Consider the following 15951-nt stretch of genomic DNA (forward strand, 5'->3'; position numbering starts at 1 on the left):
GCCTGCTGTGTGTAAACCTGACTTTTTAATTATCTGCTTGAGTTTTCATCAACAGTTTCAGATGATTAATCAGTTCACTGGGTCTAAGTGTGTGCTGGATGCTAGAAGTCTTTGTTCAAAGATACCTTAATTGAAAAGTTTAAAGGAAAACCGAATCCATAACTGTAAGCAAGAGGGGGAGGGGAGCAGAATTATGGTTGAGCTTTCAGTCTTAATTCTGGATTTCAAGAGCTCTGAATGCTTGATTTGTTAGCATTAATGTTGCACTAACTTAGGGTGGTTTTGCATGAGAGTGTGTGCGTTTAACCAACTAAGCATGAAATCCCTTGCTTCTGTTTGCCCCTATTAAACAGCAGCAACAAAAGAAACAGACAGGAGATGGGTCCAGAACAAAGCAGAAATAATGGACTATTTCACCCCAAAAAGGAGAGTGAAACGAGAAGTACAATGAGTAGGCAAAGACAGACTCAATGGCCAGAGGCAGTGTTATGCATTGGAGAAAGTAGTAATTCAGGCATGTTTGCTGCCCAGAGCTTCAATCCGTGGTCTCTGAGTGGCACATATACCAGAAGTGTTTGGCCACCCCTGCTATAGAGACAATATTTAATGCTTTTCCCAGAAGAAATCTCCGTAGGACCTTAAAGGGATGCTGTCCACATTTGTCAGCTCACATACTGATCCACCTAAAACTGGAATCATCTGGCTGGTCTAGAAATCCCTGAGCAAGGGTAGGTCTGGCTAACTTCTTCCCTTAGCTCTTGCTAATGATTGTATGTGCAAATGCAGGATGCACGCACACATACAAGTAAAATGAAAGTAACAGTGGTGCTGAATATTGCAATTTTCTGTAGACGGCAGCACCTAATTACTCCCAGTTTCCTGGATAAATACATCCTTTTTTCCAAAACTGGCTAAATGCATACATTTTTTCAAGATACTGTATTGTTTTCTTTTCAGTACTTTAAAGTCTGCTTGTTCATTTAAAAAAAGAAAATAATTCCTAACTCCCTGCCTGTCTCTTTGCCTGCTTCTTCCTGGTCCAATGCCTATAAAGAGTTTTGAGTGTGATGTTCTCAAAAATCATGAAAACTGACAGTTGGTTTGACATGTCTCTCCCTTTAAAGTATGTAAGGTCATACCCTGACAGGCTCCAAAAAATATGGTTCCTTTTTTGTTGCTGGTAGTGGGGCTGAAATGCATGACCTTATGCCAAACAACATTTCAGTGACTATGCCAGCTAGCTCTCCTTGACTTGTATTGGTGGTAGTCGAATGTTTTCTTTCTGCCCTCTCCAGGACTCCCTGTGCGTCATCTCATATGGGTATGGAGTTGTTTTATAATACCTAAAAGGCAGCCTTTTATTGAGCAGTCACTCATTGAGCAAATCAAGTTTGGGAATCAATGAAAGTACCTTATAGGTCCATATCTGACAAGTGTTTCAAGACCAGGCAGGTTGTCTCTTATGCCCTTTGGATTGTTCAAACTGAGTGGAAAGAATGCCAGTTTTGGAAAGGACTGAGCACAAGTTGTGAATTAAACATCTGTCTCAATGTTTTTGATAGATTTGTGTTTTGGATTTCAGGAATGGCTTCTTTAGTTATTAATACACATTTATTGCAGTTCTGTGCATTTCAACTGCACTGTAATACGTGACGACATCTTAAATAATGGTGTAGCTCTAGTCCATGCTTTATAAAATATTTCAGGACTCATTTCCTGTCTATAATCAAAAGCAGAATATAGGATGTAATTTTATTTGCATGGTCAATGACCTCTGAATTTTCTGCTCTCCACAGATCTTGTGCAGCTACTAGATGCAGCTGCCAAAGTTGTGACAACAGAGTCTCTTTAATGGATGCTTAAATAGCCCTGACTTTGTTAGGGGCCAAGTAACTTTAAGCTGCTGAGAGAACAGGAAGGCAGTGATTGGACTGTTTATGTAGCGATATTTCCAATGGAAGAGATGAAGAGATGTTCATTGAGCTTGAGTAACAAGGACTGCAAAACAAGTTTATAAAATTAAAACATTTAACTACAAATATCCCCTAAAGTGTGCTGTAGAATTTCTCATGTTAGCCAGTGGTAACTGCTGTACAAACCAGCTTAAATTTCAGCAGCTTTTTGAAGCTAGAATATTTAAAGTCTTTTTTCAATCTAACCACACAAAAATATCTACTGAAGAAAATCAGCCTTGCAGGAGGACAGAGCCATGAATGTAACAAAGATAAGGGGAATCATATCAAATCAAATCAAAGAGTGTTCTGCAGAAAGCCATTTCCCTGTCTTCTGGGATTCCGTCTGCTGTGTCTTAGGAACTTAGATACCTAACTGTGTTTAATGGGTGAAGGATGAGTTGGGTGGGTGGCAGGTCTATGCGTGCTGCTTTGGACATGCAATTTGACCTGGAGTTTTGATCATACATCTCATCAACAGCATGAAAAGATTCTCCAGACTAAGTTGGACTGAAGAAATATGCACTAAAGGGATAAATTAACTTCACAAAAGCAGCCTGTGGAGTACCTCTGTCACACGCAGAGCCTCCATATGTGTTATACAAAGAGCAATAATTATCTTTGACAGAACTGTAGGCTATTAAACGTCATCAGGGCTGCAAGAATCATATCTGGTTGCATAAGAACTTGCACTGTGTCTGGACAGAGAGAAGCAGAGGCTTTCCTCGGCTCCTCTACTCCTTTATCTTTCTTCAATATGACATCAAGAAGTTGTTGCAGAGATGCTGTGCTGATGAGGACGAATTGAATCCTTTTTAAAGACTGGCTGCGAAGGGTCTGACACACAGCCTCAGGAGCTCTGGCAAGCTTTGAAGAATTTTATGTGGCCTTCAGCCTGATATTCATTAAGTGGAAACTCTGAAGTAGCTTATATTGTTCAATGAACTCAATTGGCCTTTCTCATTTAAGTACCAGAGTAGAATATTTGCTGTGGCTGTGTAGAATCTGCGCTATAAATATAAACTGACCTCAGTGAATAAAGCTAGAAGGTATGATTACTCCGTTAAGCTATGGATACATATATGAAGGAAAACCCTTCTGAAAAAAAAAAATTGAGTCAAATTTCAATAGAGGCAAAGCTTTGAATTTTAAAACCTTATGTCTTTGGTCATCTTAACTGCTACTGTAAATGTCTTTACTCCTAAAATATTTCCTTTCACGTTTGTAAAAGGTATCAAAGGAATTTAATAACTTTTCTTGAACTTAACCTTTTGCTTCTTTAAACCAATGAAGACTGTTTCAGCAACATGTACAATAACTTTACATTTGTAGGGAAAGAATCCAATAAAAGTTCTGCATTCAGTGAGCTGTCTTTTTATAATCATGTTCTCTTTGGATGACTAGCTCACAGAGCCAGACTCCACTATTTGCAGCAGTGTCTTACGGACGTCTCTTTGGTTTCTCTGTTCTTGCAGTAGCCCTCAATGGGAGATCCTGGGTAGTCGTGCAGACAAACTAGGTTAAGGTTTTCAAGACTGCATTTCTTTACCCAGTTTAGTGATTGGCTTGTTGTTAAGATGGAAAAGAAGAGCTGGGACTATGTAAAGACAGAATGTGTGACAGAGGAGCAATTGCACAAACATTTTCCCTCCTTGTATTCCTCTGATTTGAAGGTGACAGATACTGGGGAAAAAGGTATTTATATATATTGGGGTGGTAAAAGTCATTCTTGGACACAAGTGGCCAATTTTACCCCCTACCTTACAAACAAACTTTCTAGCTTTCCCAGAATGGTACTTTTTAAATTTTTACATAAAAATTTTCCGTGTTACATATAAAGAAAAGTTTGATGAACCTTACTAAGGGCTTTTGGATGAGCTTGGCCTACTTTGGCAATACTATTTAAGAGATGTGAGGAGAACTCTGAAGTAGGCTTTGTGTAAGAGATTATTATTCTTCATATTGTGATTAATTTATGCTTTGCCAGGGAAAGCGAGAGATCAGGTATTTTTGACCCCAGCAAAATTTATTTCTGTATAACATGTACTCTTTGACAGCTGATACTGTAAAGTAAAACACATGACAAAGCAAGCCCAGGAGCGATGTCAATGGAGCAGAGTTCTCTCATTCTTTCCTGTGACAACAGCTGTTCAGGAGCTGCTCTAATGTTCACACCAGATACTGGATGGAATTAGCACAGGGAGCAAACTCATACATACATACCCAACCACGGAGCTGAGTGGGGCATGTGCCTGCCTTGCTGTATATGCACTGTTTATGCTATTAAAGAAATGGCAGTCACTTCCCTCAATCCAGTTTGAGGTGTGACCTCTGTGAGGTTTAGGTGAAAAGTTAATGGATATGTTTATGTCTCTTTATAAAGCTGTTGTAGATTTTAGTTGAGGTGGTCTCAGTCTATTACTTGTTGATTTTGTCAAAACAGTAAGTTGGAACAATGATTTGCTTATCTCCAATACCCTTAAATTATATAAACCTGATTTTTAGAACTTTATGGAATACGTATTTGCAAAAAAAGTAACTTCTTCCTTTTGTTTTTGTTTTGTTTGTTTTTCCCTACCTTGGCAGTGTTTCAGAGCGCTTTGCTGCAAGGGACCGCCACCACCACGACCTGAATATGACTTGGTTTGCATAGGCCTCACTGGTTCTGGCAAGACAAGTCTTCTATCACAGCTTTGCAGTGAAAGCCCAGATAATATAGTCTCTACCACAGGTAGGATGCTGTCTTTATTCCATGGTGTGCTGTAACATTGCCCAAAGGAAACTTTTGAACATACAGCAAAGGTGGTACAGAACTTAGGCTTAGTTACCTTGCTTTTGCAAGAGGCTAATGGATTGCTTTGAAGCTACCACTGCTTACTCTTTCAGTGTTTGGTCATACACTGGGGAATACCCGTGAAGACATAAAATTTGGAATGTGTTGAAAGTCAAAACATACATTTTGTTGTAATAAAGTAGAACTGTTAGAAGCAGTGTAGTGTAGACACACATTAAAAGATTTCTTTCTTCCCTTCTTACTTTTGGTTTTTAAGCATTCTTGCTAAATGGACAGAGAAGAGGAGAATGTGCTGCTATAAAATAGAATAGGACAGTGATGCTCTGAAACTTAAGTTGGGATTTTTGTTCTCCTATTTGGTCAGTACTGCCTTGTGGTATATGCTAGCAATTGAAAGAATAAATGTAATGGAAATTTTTCATTTCTGGTGATAATCCTTTATTTTTAGACCAACAAAGAGACTTTTTTATGTAGTAAGGGCACAGTGACATCAGAGAATAAAATTACAGAAAGTTTCAGTGGTATTGAGAAGATACCTAAACCAGACACAACAGCCACAGATAAAGGTACCTTAAGTCCAAAAATGTTGAGTATGTGTGCTGATATAGATGAACCAGAATGCCTAGTACCTAAAAGGGTATTTTGATTAAAAAAACCCCCAGCAACAAACACACACCCCCACCCCCAAACACAAAACAGCATCAGACAAAACAGAAACAAACATGTGGAGTGAGAAAAAGGAATACCTGGATGCAAAGTTCAGAAAGAGGAGAGATTAGGTGGTAGCGATGGAAGAAATCTGGTTCTGTGGCCGCAGCAATTTACTAAAGTTGATTTACTGAGGGAACAGATAGGGAGTGTTGTGCAAGTAACTTGCTTTGTAGTTCCATGGCTTTATATTTTAGTTGTGGTTCATGAGCTTGAATTTTATATTGTCCCATAGCAAGCCTAACTGGTTTTCAGTGTATCTTTGTTTAAATTACAAGAACATAAGGTTATTCAATACAGCTGCAAGTACTCAGAGTGGAACAGGTACAAGAAAATACTGCTTTTCTTCTACGATTAATAATTAACCCTTTACCTTCACAGCAGTGTTATTGGGATTGTTGAAGAGATCTGGCACTTAATTGTGTGGACAAGGTGTCAATGTCTAACTGAAAAAGTTAGAAGGAAATTGTAGAGTAATTCAGCCTTTTTTTTCTTTTTTTCCCCTCTTCTGAGCTTTATCTGTAGAGTTCACCTAAATTAGTGCAAATTATACTTTTTACACTTGAGACCTTGAAAGAAGTATTAGCAACAATGTAAATAACAGTATAACTCTATGAAAGGAAATAATAAATAAGATTAATTTAAGAATTAGATGTCTTACATGTTGCTAGTTGCCACAAAATACCATTATGTAGTTAGGCAGCGGGAGGAGTGAAAACAGACTCTGGAGAAAACTAGGCATCATCCAAACCAAAATGATGCATATCTAGGCTATTCAGCTTATAATAATATACCCATATGTACCTTATCTGTGCTATATCAGAAAATATTGTTGAGGATCCAAGAATAAAACATGACAACTCCACTCAGTTTTCAAACTGCAACCTGTATTTTGGCTTTTCTCATGAACATCACTCAGGTCCACTCCAGTTTTTCTTCGGAAGAGTCTAGGATTTGTTTTAAGACAACAAAAATAATACATAATTATTACCTTCAGATTTTCTTGCGCTTTCCTCTGCTGCATCTAGCACTGACCATGGTTGGAGTACTGGAATATCTTATTGGTCTGATCTGGGGAGAAAAACCATCTTGTTTCTTTTAAATGATAGCTAATAAACTTGGAGTAAAACACGTTTTTTCAAAACTTCTGCACTCAGTTCACAGGTACGTAATCATGTTGAAACTGCTTGTGCGAGATGGAAATAAATTTAATGTCTATCTGGACATTTTATGCTAAAAGCACAGACATAATTTTTCCTATATAATGTACTATATACACTTACATGTATGTATGCACTAAACAGGCAGAATTTAGTACATAGTATATTGATGGATTGCTGGGAGCCTTTTACATTCCCTTTCTCTTGGCTGTCTGAATCTTCAATTAAGGGAGAAATCACATTATAAAAAAGGAAAGTTTTTCAGTTTTAAGGATATAACAGCCTAATAGAGGATTCATAGATGCTTCTAGTTTGCTTGTAACCATTTTAATACATACCACTTAGGTTTGTAAGAGGATCTTTCTGTTAATAACATTTGTAGAGAGGATTAGTGCTGTAGGTGTAACCAAAACCTGTGAACTTTAAATGTAAGAAAACAGTGATTTGAATTGCATGTTGGCTTCCATGTCTCCTAAAAATTGCAGAAGGATCACTTCATACTACTGGTAGTCTGAAATCTAAAATTCAGTTCCAAATGGATTAACAGATGTTTTTATAAAGGTGTATTCCATACTAGCTCCTTGCCAAATGGTAAATGGCCTGAATGGAAGTTTTGTGCTGAATATTATGTGTGCCAGCACATTGTATATATTATTTCTGTATTACTACTGCAGTAGTATCGTTGCAGATTTCATTGCTTAACCTGATTTATTCTCTCCTCTCCCATTATAACTGATATTTTTAAACATGATATTGAAACAGAATTTCACATGCAAAATCCTGGTTCTTGATGAAAAAAGTCTTTTATGAATGTGTGCAGCTGATTTCAAATAGCCTCTTTAACAAATAAATTACTAATACTCTTTATTTCTGTTTGTAGGTTTTAATATAAAAGCGGTGCCATTCCAGAATGCCATCTTGAATGTAAAAGAACTTGGAGGTATAGCTTTTATTATTTTGATTATAAAAGATGCAGTGTCTAAATCTCATCAAACTGTTAGTTTTTCTCAATTTAAAAATGATAAATCAGTATGGCTGGAATTTAAAACCTGTGTTTCACCAAAGCAGATGAAGATGAGAAAAATTGTACAAATGCTGACTACAAAGAAGAAAAAGTAAAAAGCAGAGGAGAAGAAGGCAAATAAGTGTGGTGTATTTCCTTAATGTAATTTTTTGGATTGCAGTGGCTAAGTTATACAGAAATGCAAACTGGAGTGTAATGCTCAGGGAAGTTTGTTCCCTGTGTTTATTGTACATACAAGCTTTTACTTAAGAGCAGTAGTTCAGGTAACTATGTGAACATTTGGCAAAACCCAGTATATTCGCTGCACCACTGAAGTGTTGCAAAGGCAGCCAACTTCCAGTGAATTATATTCTTTGAGATCTGTTCTCTTGTTGGACTTGTTGGGTTTTGGGAGGGATGATTGTTTTGTGGTTGTGGGTTTTTTAATTGTCTGTGTACAGCTAAGCTATTTGGCTATCAAGTTCTGACTGTGAGTCTTAAATGATCAAGAAGCTTCTCTGTTAAAAAGAAGAAAACACTCTTCTAATGAGAGTTCTTGTGTAGTCTAATTTCATCTAATGTTCTTCTAATTAAAAAAAAAAAGTAGATCATCTTTGTATTCTAGAACTCCTATAGATCTTGCTTATTATCTTTGTAAATAGAATGAATCTTTAGGATGTTTAGATATTCAGCAAGGTTGAAACCTCTCTTGAATGCTCTTGGGTATGAGTTGATTCTTGAATGAATTTCTTGAGATGAAATCAAGTTTCATGGTGGTCATCTTATCTGAAACGGTTTCAAGAAGGCTTTGATATAAGCACATATTAAAAAGATAGCATTTCCTCTTTACTACCATTGGTCCACGGATTTAAACATACATGTTCTTGTTTGAGCATGTATTCTATAAAAGAAGCAGAAGTTTTCCTTTGATAAAGGGACCATGCCACAGAGGTAGAGTTGGTTCTGCTTGAGCGTGTTGTCTGCATAATGTGTATTTAGGTCACTTTGCATTTTTTTTGAAACACAGTGAATTATTTTTAGCCCAGTTAATACGTTTTTGATGCCTGATCTCTATGAAATACATTATTTGTATAGGTAAATACAGGTTTGCATCAAGAATTGAATCTGAGTATTCTACAGCAGATCCTTGTTAAAGTCTCCGTTAATCTTTTCTGATCATACAACTTTTACTGTATGCAGGTATGTGTGTTAAGAAAAACCTTATCCCAGTGGAGCGCTTTGATCTCTATGGCAGCATGTCCTGATTTTATTTTTTTCACTCATTTGTCTCTTCCCAAAGACAGAAGGATTATGAGCATTTTTTTACTCCATCATTCATTTCTCTTCCCTTTCACTATGGGTGTTTACATGTCTTACTTAGAAATGGTATTGTCTGTTTTTTCTGTGAGATACTGGAGAAAAATACTAATTCTTACAGCTTTTCATTGCCTAGGTAAGGGACCTAAGGCAAGCTTCCAAGAGTTTTTTTTATTCTTCCCAAAGTTGGTGGTCAGCATTTAATCTTCTAGTTGAGAGATGTTTTCCTGTTTGATGAATGGAAAGTCTGAGCTTTCTGTTTTCTCTCTTGCTGTTGTATGAAAAGGAAGAAAAGCATCTTAACGTATTTATCACTGCTAAATTTTATTTTGCAATATCTGCTTTTGGTGTTGAAGAGAAGCCTATGATTTTGTGCTTATTCCTGGTTTTTGCCTTCAGTTGTTACTTTACTGTTATTTAGGTTCACTTTACCATAGTATGGAGGCCGTGTCGAGACATTTGATCTTGGAAACTTGGAGGAAAGTAGAAAGTTCTTAACAATCACTGTCCATTGTTGCATGTTATTCAAAGGGTAAAGTTCTATATAGTTTTAATTTAATTTAAGGTAACTGAAAGCTTCATACAGCAACATATTAAACAGCCATTATTTAAAAAACTTATAGCCAAAGTCATACTGTTTAAGGTTGTGATATTCAGCAGTCAAGCAGTTATGTGAAACATGCTGACTACTTAGTGTCATTTTTGTTTGGTTGAAGCAGTATCCTTCCTTGAAGTTGAAGGCAGTGCAGGTAAACTGCAGTTTACTGCAGTAAACTGTGCAGGTTGTTTTCTGGAGCTGCTAATGAAGCGAGATTTTTATGTCTTCATTTCTGTAGGGATTGTAAATTTTCAGGCAAACTGTGTGTAAAACAGTCTCTCTGATTTTGTCTCTACCTGGTCTGATTATCACTTCATCATCCTTCAGGATTAAGGGCAGGAACAATGTTTGCTGTGCTCTTTTTGCAGAAAATTTTCTTTGATGTACATGATACTAGAATATAATTTAAAAAATCCTATTTCTGATATTTTCTTTATTGTGTTTGTTTCCTAAGACAGGCTGCCTTACTCCCAGAAAATAAGTTTTTTATCCAATGTCATAAACATTTAAAAACATTGGAAGTGGATCCTGAATAAGTAATAATATATATAGCTTTCAAATCAAATATAGGACTGCTTGAATTACTTGAAAAGGTCTTGCTTTATTTACTGACCGAGTTGAACTGCCCATTCTCAAAGTTTCTTTTTTGATATAGCAATAATCCCTTCCTGCTCCCTGAGAAATTAAAACAAATTACATTTTCTTCCCAAGAATTTAGTCCATAAAATAATATATGTAATTTAGGTAAGTGTGCAGATGTGCCATCCACATTGTCTCAGAATGTACTTTTTACCAGGATAACTGGAAATACCTGTCTGTATCATGCAACTCAACTGAGTACTGGGACAGAAAGAAATTACAGATTTGATGATTTTCTGTTACAGTGCAGCAATCTTTGGTGGGAACTAAAGATAAAATTATTTATGATGAACATAGAGCAGGGTGGGGAAAGACTGAAAAAATAAGGCAGATGATAACATTTTTTGTTCAGAAAGTTCTGACAGTGTTTTGCTGAAACAAACAGTGTTTGGGATGCTGAACCCTGAGGTTTATTCTCAAGGTAGATAATGAAGGTGCAAAGGAAATAGGAAGCTTTTTCTTTGTTCTAACAAATTCCAGCCTGGAGGCACACCACCTGAAACCACCAATAAATGGTGTGTCACACAGAGACATTCAGCTTCCAATTAAAGTTAGATCTGTTTGCTATCAGACATACTATGCCTGCTGTTCAAATGGTACCTAAGCCCAGGCTCTGTCACATGGTTTGCTCATTGCATAAAACAGAACGTTTACACCTGTTTATGGATCTTGTTAACATGAGTCCTAAGGAAGTGCCAATACGGATTCAACGTAGCAATCTTTGCACTGTTCTTTTTCTACAATAAGCTTTTTACAGTGTGAATAGACAACCTGCTGCCTATCTTATTCAAAACAAGTAGGAGCCATGCAAGCGATGCCTATCAAAGCTATGTACAGTATGATAATCAAAACAGAAAATTTCCCAGTTACATTTTCTGTGAGCTGAGGGGGCTAGTTGATTTTTGTTGATGGGGTGATTTGTGGAGAGAAGACTAGGTCCTTTGGTTTGCTAAAAAGCCTTTGTCCCCTCTTGGAGTTGCAACTCCATTTTCTTCAGGCTGAATCAAAGGGTGAGCAAGGTAGCCTACTTCCACATCAGAAATGATACCTGCATTTTCTGACCTCCCCTGCAAACAAAACAAAAAGTTTTAATCTTTGATTCTAGACAGAAAAGGCCTTGATCCTTTCAAAGGCTAAAGCAATTCAAACTTTTGTGAGCCGGTCAGCAGAAGGGCTAAACAGACAGAAATACATGGCTGTGGTAGACTTGTTGCTTTCTTTACAAGCCTACTGGTCTTAAGTGCTACAGAGAAAGATTCCTTTTGGGCTTTATTTGAGGTTACCTGCACTGTTACCAAAGGTGTGACCGCAGCTCAGAGGAGGGTAGATCTGAGCCTTGCTGGGTGCTGGCAGCAGTCAAGAGCCTGGGGAGTTTTGCCACGGGTTCCGAGGTCCTGGGTGTTACTGAGTCCTCTAGCAGAGGTGGAAGAAGGGTAGAGATGAAGTAATGGGTAGAGAGGAAACTAGCAGATGATTTTCTTGTTGCCAGTCATTCTTTGTTAGCCCTATAGGGCTGTGTTTGGGGCCTTAAAAACCCAAACAAACAACAAATTAAACCAAAAAAAACCCAACTTAAAAAAAGAAGCAGGGATGATTTTGAGAATGGCTATCATACATGGAGTCCAGTTTAGTATGTTGTGCCACCTGCTGCAAACTATTAAAGCTTCAGACATCAACATTAAATGTTAGAGCATACTGCAGGACACATATTTTCTTGTCTTCCTTCTGAAATAATCTGTAAGATTTTTTAATGAACTTTATGTTCCTGACTGAACAGATGTTTGTTTCAAATTGCGTGTTTTATTGTAAGGTGGTAGTAAAATATACAAATCTAAGTAGCTCGAATTGTCTTTCTGCAGGCAAGTGTAAATACGGTGTTCTTAAAACTTCCAAGTGCTTGCAACCTGAATGTTGTTCTAACAGTTTTAAGTATCAGAGCAGGTGGAGACTCAGAATTGTAGACAGCACTTAAGTTAGCTAATAGGGAAAATACTGAAGGCTTGACTTCCAGATTAATCTTACAGGGGAAGACTGGAAGGCAGACAGGAGATGACAGAGATGGTTTCCATAAACTTAAGTTTGATAAGAAAGATAAGCACAATAACTTATGTGTGTTTCTCATTTTTTTAATATATTGAATATAAAGGCAGAAAAATCATTTCTCAGTGTTTTTGAAGATTTTCTCTTTTATGCTGTTTGTTTAGATTGTTGTTGAATTGCTGCAGTTACTACAGCTGATCTAGCAATCTCAAAATGTGCCTCTTTAAGAAAAAAAACCTGCCAATTCCCTGCTGCCGTGTCTTGTGTGTGATCACAGGAGTGCACTACCTGAAAGGCTAGAGAGAGCAGGCTGTGATCACTTGGTCTTAAACACTAGGAAGCAAAAGTTGTGGGATTTCTGAACCTTGAGGAGGGTTTTGGTTTAGCATCTGTATTGCCACTTACTTATAAGCAGTAACAATACAGAATAGCCATCTAATAGTGACCGACATTATGCCTGCGGGAAACTTCTGTATCTGTGCATGAATGTGTCTGTCAGTGTGGACAAATTGCATGTATGTACAAAGGAGGTATCTTGGAAAGGATTTATTACTTTATTTGTAATAAAAAGTAGCTAACAGGTTGAAAAATAGCTAGTGTTAAAAAAAACCAAAAAACAAAAGTCTGTATGCTGTTATTTCTGCAAGGGGGTACTGGGAGACCTAAAGAGAGAGAGTGCCTGAGACAGATAAGGATCACCCATATCTCTAAAAAATGTGTTAAGAATTCTAAGATTTCAGGTATCTTCCTGATTACCTGAGAAAACACGTCAGTTTTCCTTGTCAGAAGATGATGGCAAGTGACACTATATACTTTATGTAGATTTAGAAACAGTTATTTCAAAATTCTTTTCGTAAGATTTTCTTGGGGCAGGAGGGTAGGTTATATTTAAAAATTGTGCAAGAATGGGCAAAAGATTTCTTTTTCGATTCCATTCCTTCTTACTCCCCCACCCATGGGCCAGTCTTTAATGCAAAAAGATTTTGTGGTGTAGTTTACATATTCCTTGGCATTTTTCCACCTTTTTGCTGATTAGAAAAGATCTGTTTTATATCAGAAGAGGAATTATCTATACAGTTTTTAAATCAACTACAAAACCTTCAAAATAGGTGGGTGTCTATTTCAGGTGGGTGGATGTTCTATTTGAAGTAGTAGAAAAAATGTTTTCAGCCTGCATTCTTTCATGGCCCCAGGTTAGCTATTTTTGGTGGGAAGGTAAAAAAGTTCCTTCTTGGATTTGAGACTACACATTCAACTTCTCTAGAGCTGTGATGTATTTTGAGGTCAAAAAAAGCTTTCACGCACAGGCTAGACTATCTTGAAACAAGAGCTCTGTGACATTCATTGTGCTCTCAGTGGAGACTTGCTGCAAGTTTGACAAGTAACAAATTTGACACCTTCAGATTGCTTTCAGTAATGATAATGTTTTGTTCTCCTGAAAGTATTGAAAAGGGGGGAGTTGAAGGTAGCCTCTAACTTCTGTGAATGGAGGTCTAAACATAGTATTCATAGTTGGAAGGAGGATTTGAAGTTCTGCACTTTGTATAACATTTACAAGACTGCGTAATTGTGCAGCCAGTTTTGGATGTGTGTTCAACTGCACATGGCTCTCAAACTCTTCTCCCCCAAGCTTCCAGGGGGCATTTGAGGGTATACTACTGGCTTTGATAACAAATCATAAATGGTGTTAATATTGACACACTATGCGCTTGGCAGATAATAAAAAAAAATAATATTTATTTGGTATTTTAAAAATTATAAATTAAAACTTTCTAAAATTTTGAACAGTTAGTTAAATAAACCTGGCTTGTAGTAATGCTGAATAATTGTTTTTTTTAATTACAGCACTCTGTCATTTCTCGGTAAGGAGAGGTTTGGGGTTTTTTTGCTTTTATAAAGTAATTCAAGACTATGTTTTACGAAATGTTTTGGGTTTGTTTGTTGTTTTTTTTTCCCTAATAAGTAGCGTGACTGTGTTGTATGGTTTTGTTTTTTACACACACACACACACCCGCCCCCCCCCCAGTTTATTTGTAAATGGGACAGTTTAATCAAATCACAGGACTCAGCCCAGTCCTGTGGGTTCATTACTGAGGGAAACAAATCATATGCCTAGTCATGAGTCGTGGCTCTTGCCTGTGTCTGAGGAAAGTACTATGCTTAAGGTCACATTTTACTGAACTTTTTCTGTAGCAGGTTCTCTAGTCTCATGTGAATTCTTGTTATATCTTTCTGATGTTATGGAGACTTTTTACTCTTCCCCTCCCCCCTTTTCCCCCCTTCTTCCCCCTGTTCCACCCCTATTTTCCCGTATTTTCCTTTCTCCCCATTGCCCCCCTGCCACTCCCCCCTTTTCTTCTCCACCTTCTTTTTTCCCTTTTCCTGGTTTTGTTTTTTTTATTCATAATTTAGGCATGAAGTGGTTGAAGAAACATCCGTGTGCCTGTGAAGTTGTTAGAGAAACACCGAATATTAGACTGAAACCTAAATGCTTATCTCGTGTGTTACTATTGCTTGATAGGTAATTTTGGGTACCAGTTAAGTTTCTGGTTTTATCTTGGTGTTCTCTGAGAGGCCAAGGGTGCTTAATGGATGGATGCACATTACATTCTGGAATGCTGAAGAACTCAGACTTCACATATCCCTGTCTTAGAAACCTTTGGAATAAAGGATTAATTATTGGATAGTCTGTGCTAAACTGTGCTTCTAAAAACAACTCCTGGCTCGATGAGACTGAGTTTGTCATGCTGTGAAGTGCGATGTGTGGATCACTATTCACAGGCCAGTGTTTTCTGCCTGGGGTAGCTCTACAACATACTACCTAATGCACTAGGTTACACTCCCTGGATGTGAGGAGTTAAAGCAGAAGAATAGTAAGCTTACTTGTCTTGTAGAAATTGTGTTCTGCAGTTGCTGATAGCTTATTGATGCCAATAATAATTTTTCAAATGCATTTGGCAGAAAATGAGTTAAAATGGCACCTCGAGGTACAGACTCTCTCTTGCTTAGTGCAAATTTTCTTATTCTTAAACTTCAGGCTGTAATTTCCTCAGGAATGAAATGTAAGCAGGTTCAGAGCATGTTGTTATTCTAATAGGAGATCCTGAAAGAAATACCAGGTTTTGTTGGACATTATTAGTTGGTTCTTGTAACTGTGAAATGACAACTGGCCAGGGCTGGAGCAAAAAGCAATACTACACTTTGGTGGTTTTCCTTTTGGGGCAGTTGATGTGGAGAAACAAAGTTGAGCAGCTAAAGAACCTGAACCAAAAGGACAGGTCAACAAATCAGCGTACTGCTTCTCTGGCTCTGGTGTCCCACATGGGGATCCGTGAGCTGCTTTCTTCCATGTGCCTGAATACAAGAGATCAAATGTTCTTCAGTTCACCACACAGTTTTTCTCTTTAGGAACAGTATGGTTGTAAAGATAAGACTCCCAAGTCTGGCGGCAGTGACATGTGATTGAAAAGTAGCTGGCTGAAGCTTAGAGTAAATAAGACAGATGTTATGTTGCTAGGATGAAAAGACCTTCAAAGAACTGATCGTGGTATTGGCCTTTCAGTTCATTGAAAATAATTCTCTACCATTTTTTAAAGTAATGTGATACTTCAGACTGCTGTGTGTGGCTATGTAAATAGTGTCCCTCTAGCAACTTGCCATACTTGGTTCTGACATAGACAGGTGTTTGGAAAGACTGGGACATCTAACAGATGCTATGAAATTCTTTACAAGTACAATTG

The 15951-nt window shown here is 37.5% G+C and overlaps 1 protein-coding gene across 3 annotated transcripts in view; it reads left to right on the plus strand.

Annotated features, from left to right (window-relative positions):
- Positions 1–15951, plus strand: part of ARL15 (ADP ribosylation factor like GTPase 15) — a 224634-nt gene that overhangs the window by 74193 nt on the left and 134490 nt on the right. For all 3 annotated transcript variants that reach the window (XM_037373994.1, XM_037373993.1, XM_037373996.1), the window contains 2 exons: positions 4539–4683; positions 7495–7554. In XM_037373994.1, coding sequence (XP_037229891.1) covers positions 4539–4683; positions 7495–7554 — 205 coding nt within the window. The remainder of the gene's footprint in view (positions 1–4538; positions 4684–7494; positions 7555–15951) is intronic.

Source organism: Falco rusticolus, chromosome Z (genome assembly GCF_015220075.1).
Source record: "Falco rusticolus isolate bFalRus1 chromosome Z, bFalRus1.pri, whole genome shotgun sequence".
NCBI classification, from domain to species: domain Eukaryota; kingdom Metazoa; phylum Chordata; class Aves; order Falconiformes; family Falconidae; genus Falco; species Falco rusticolus.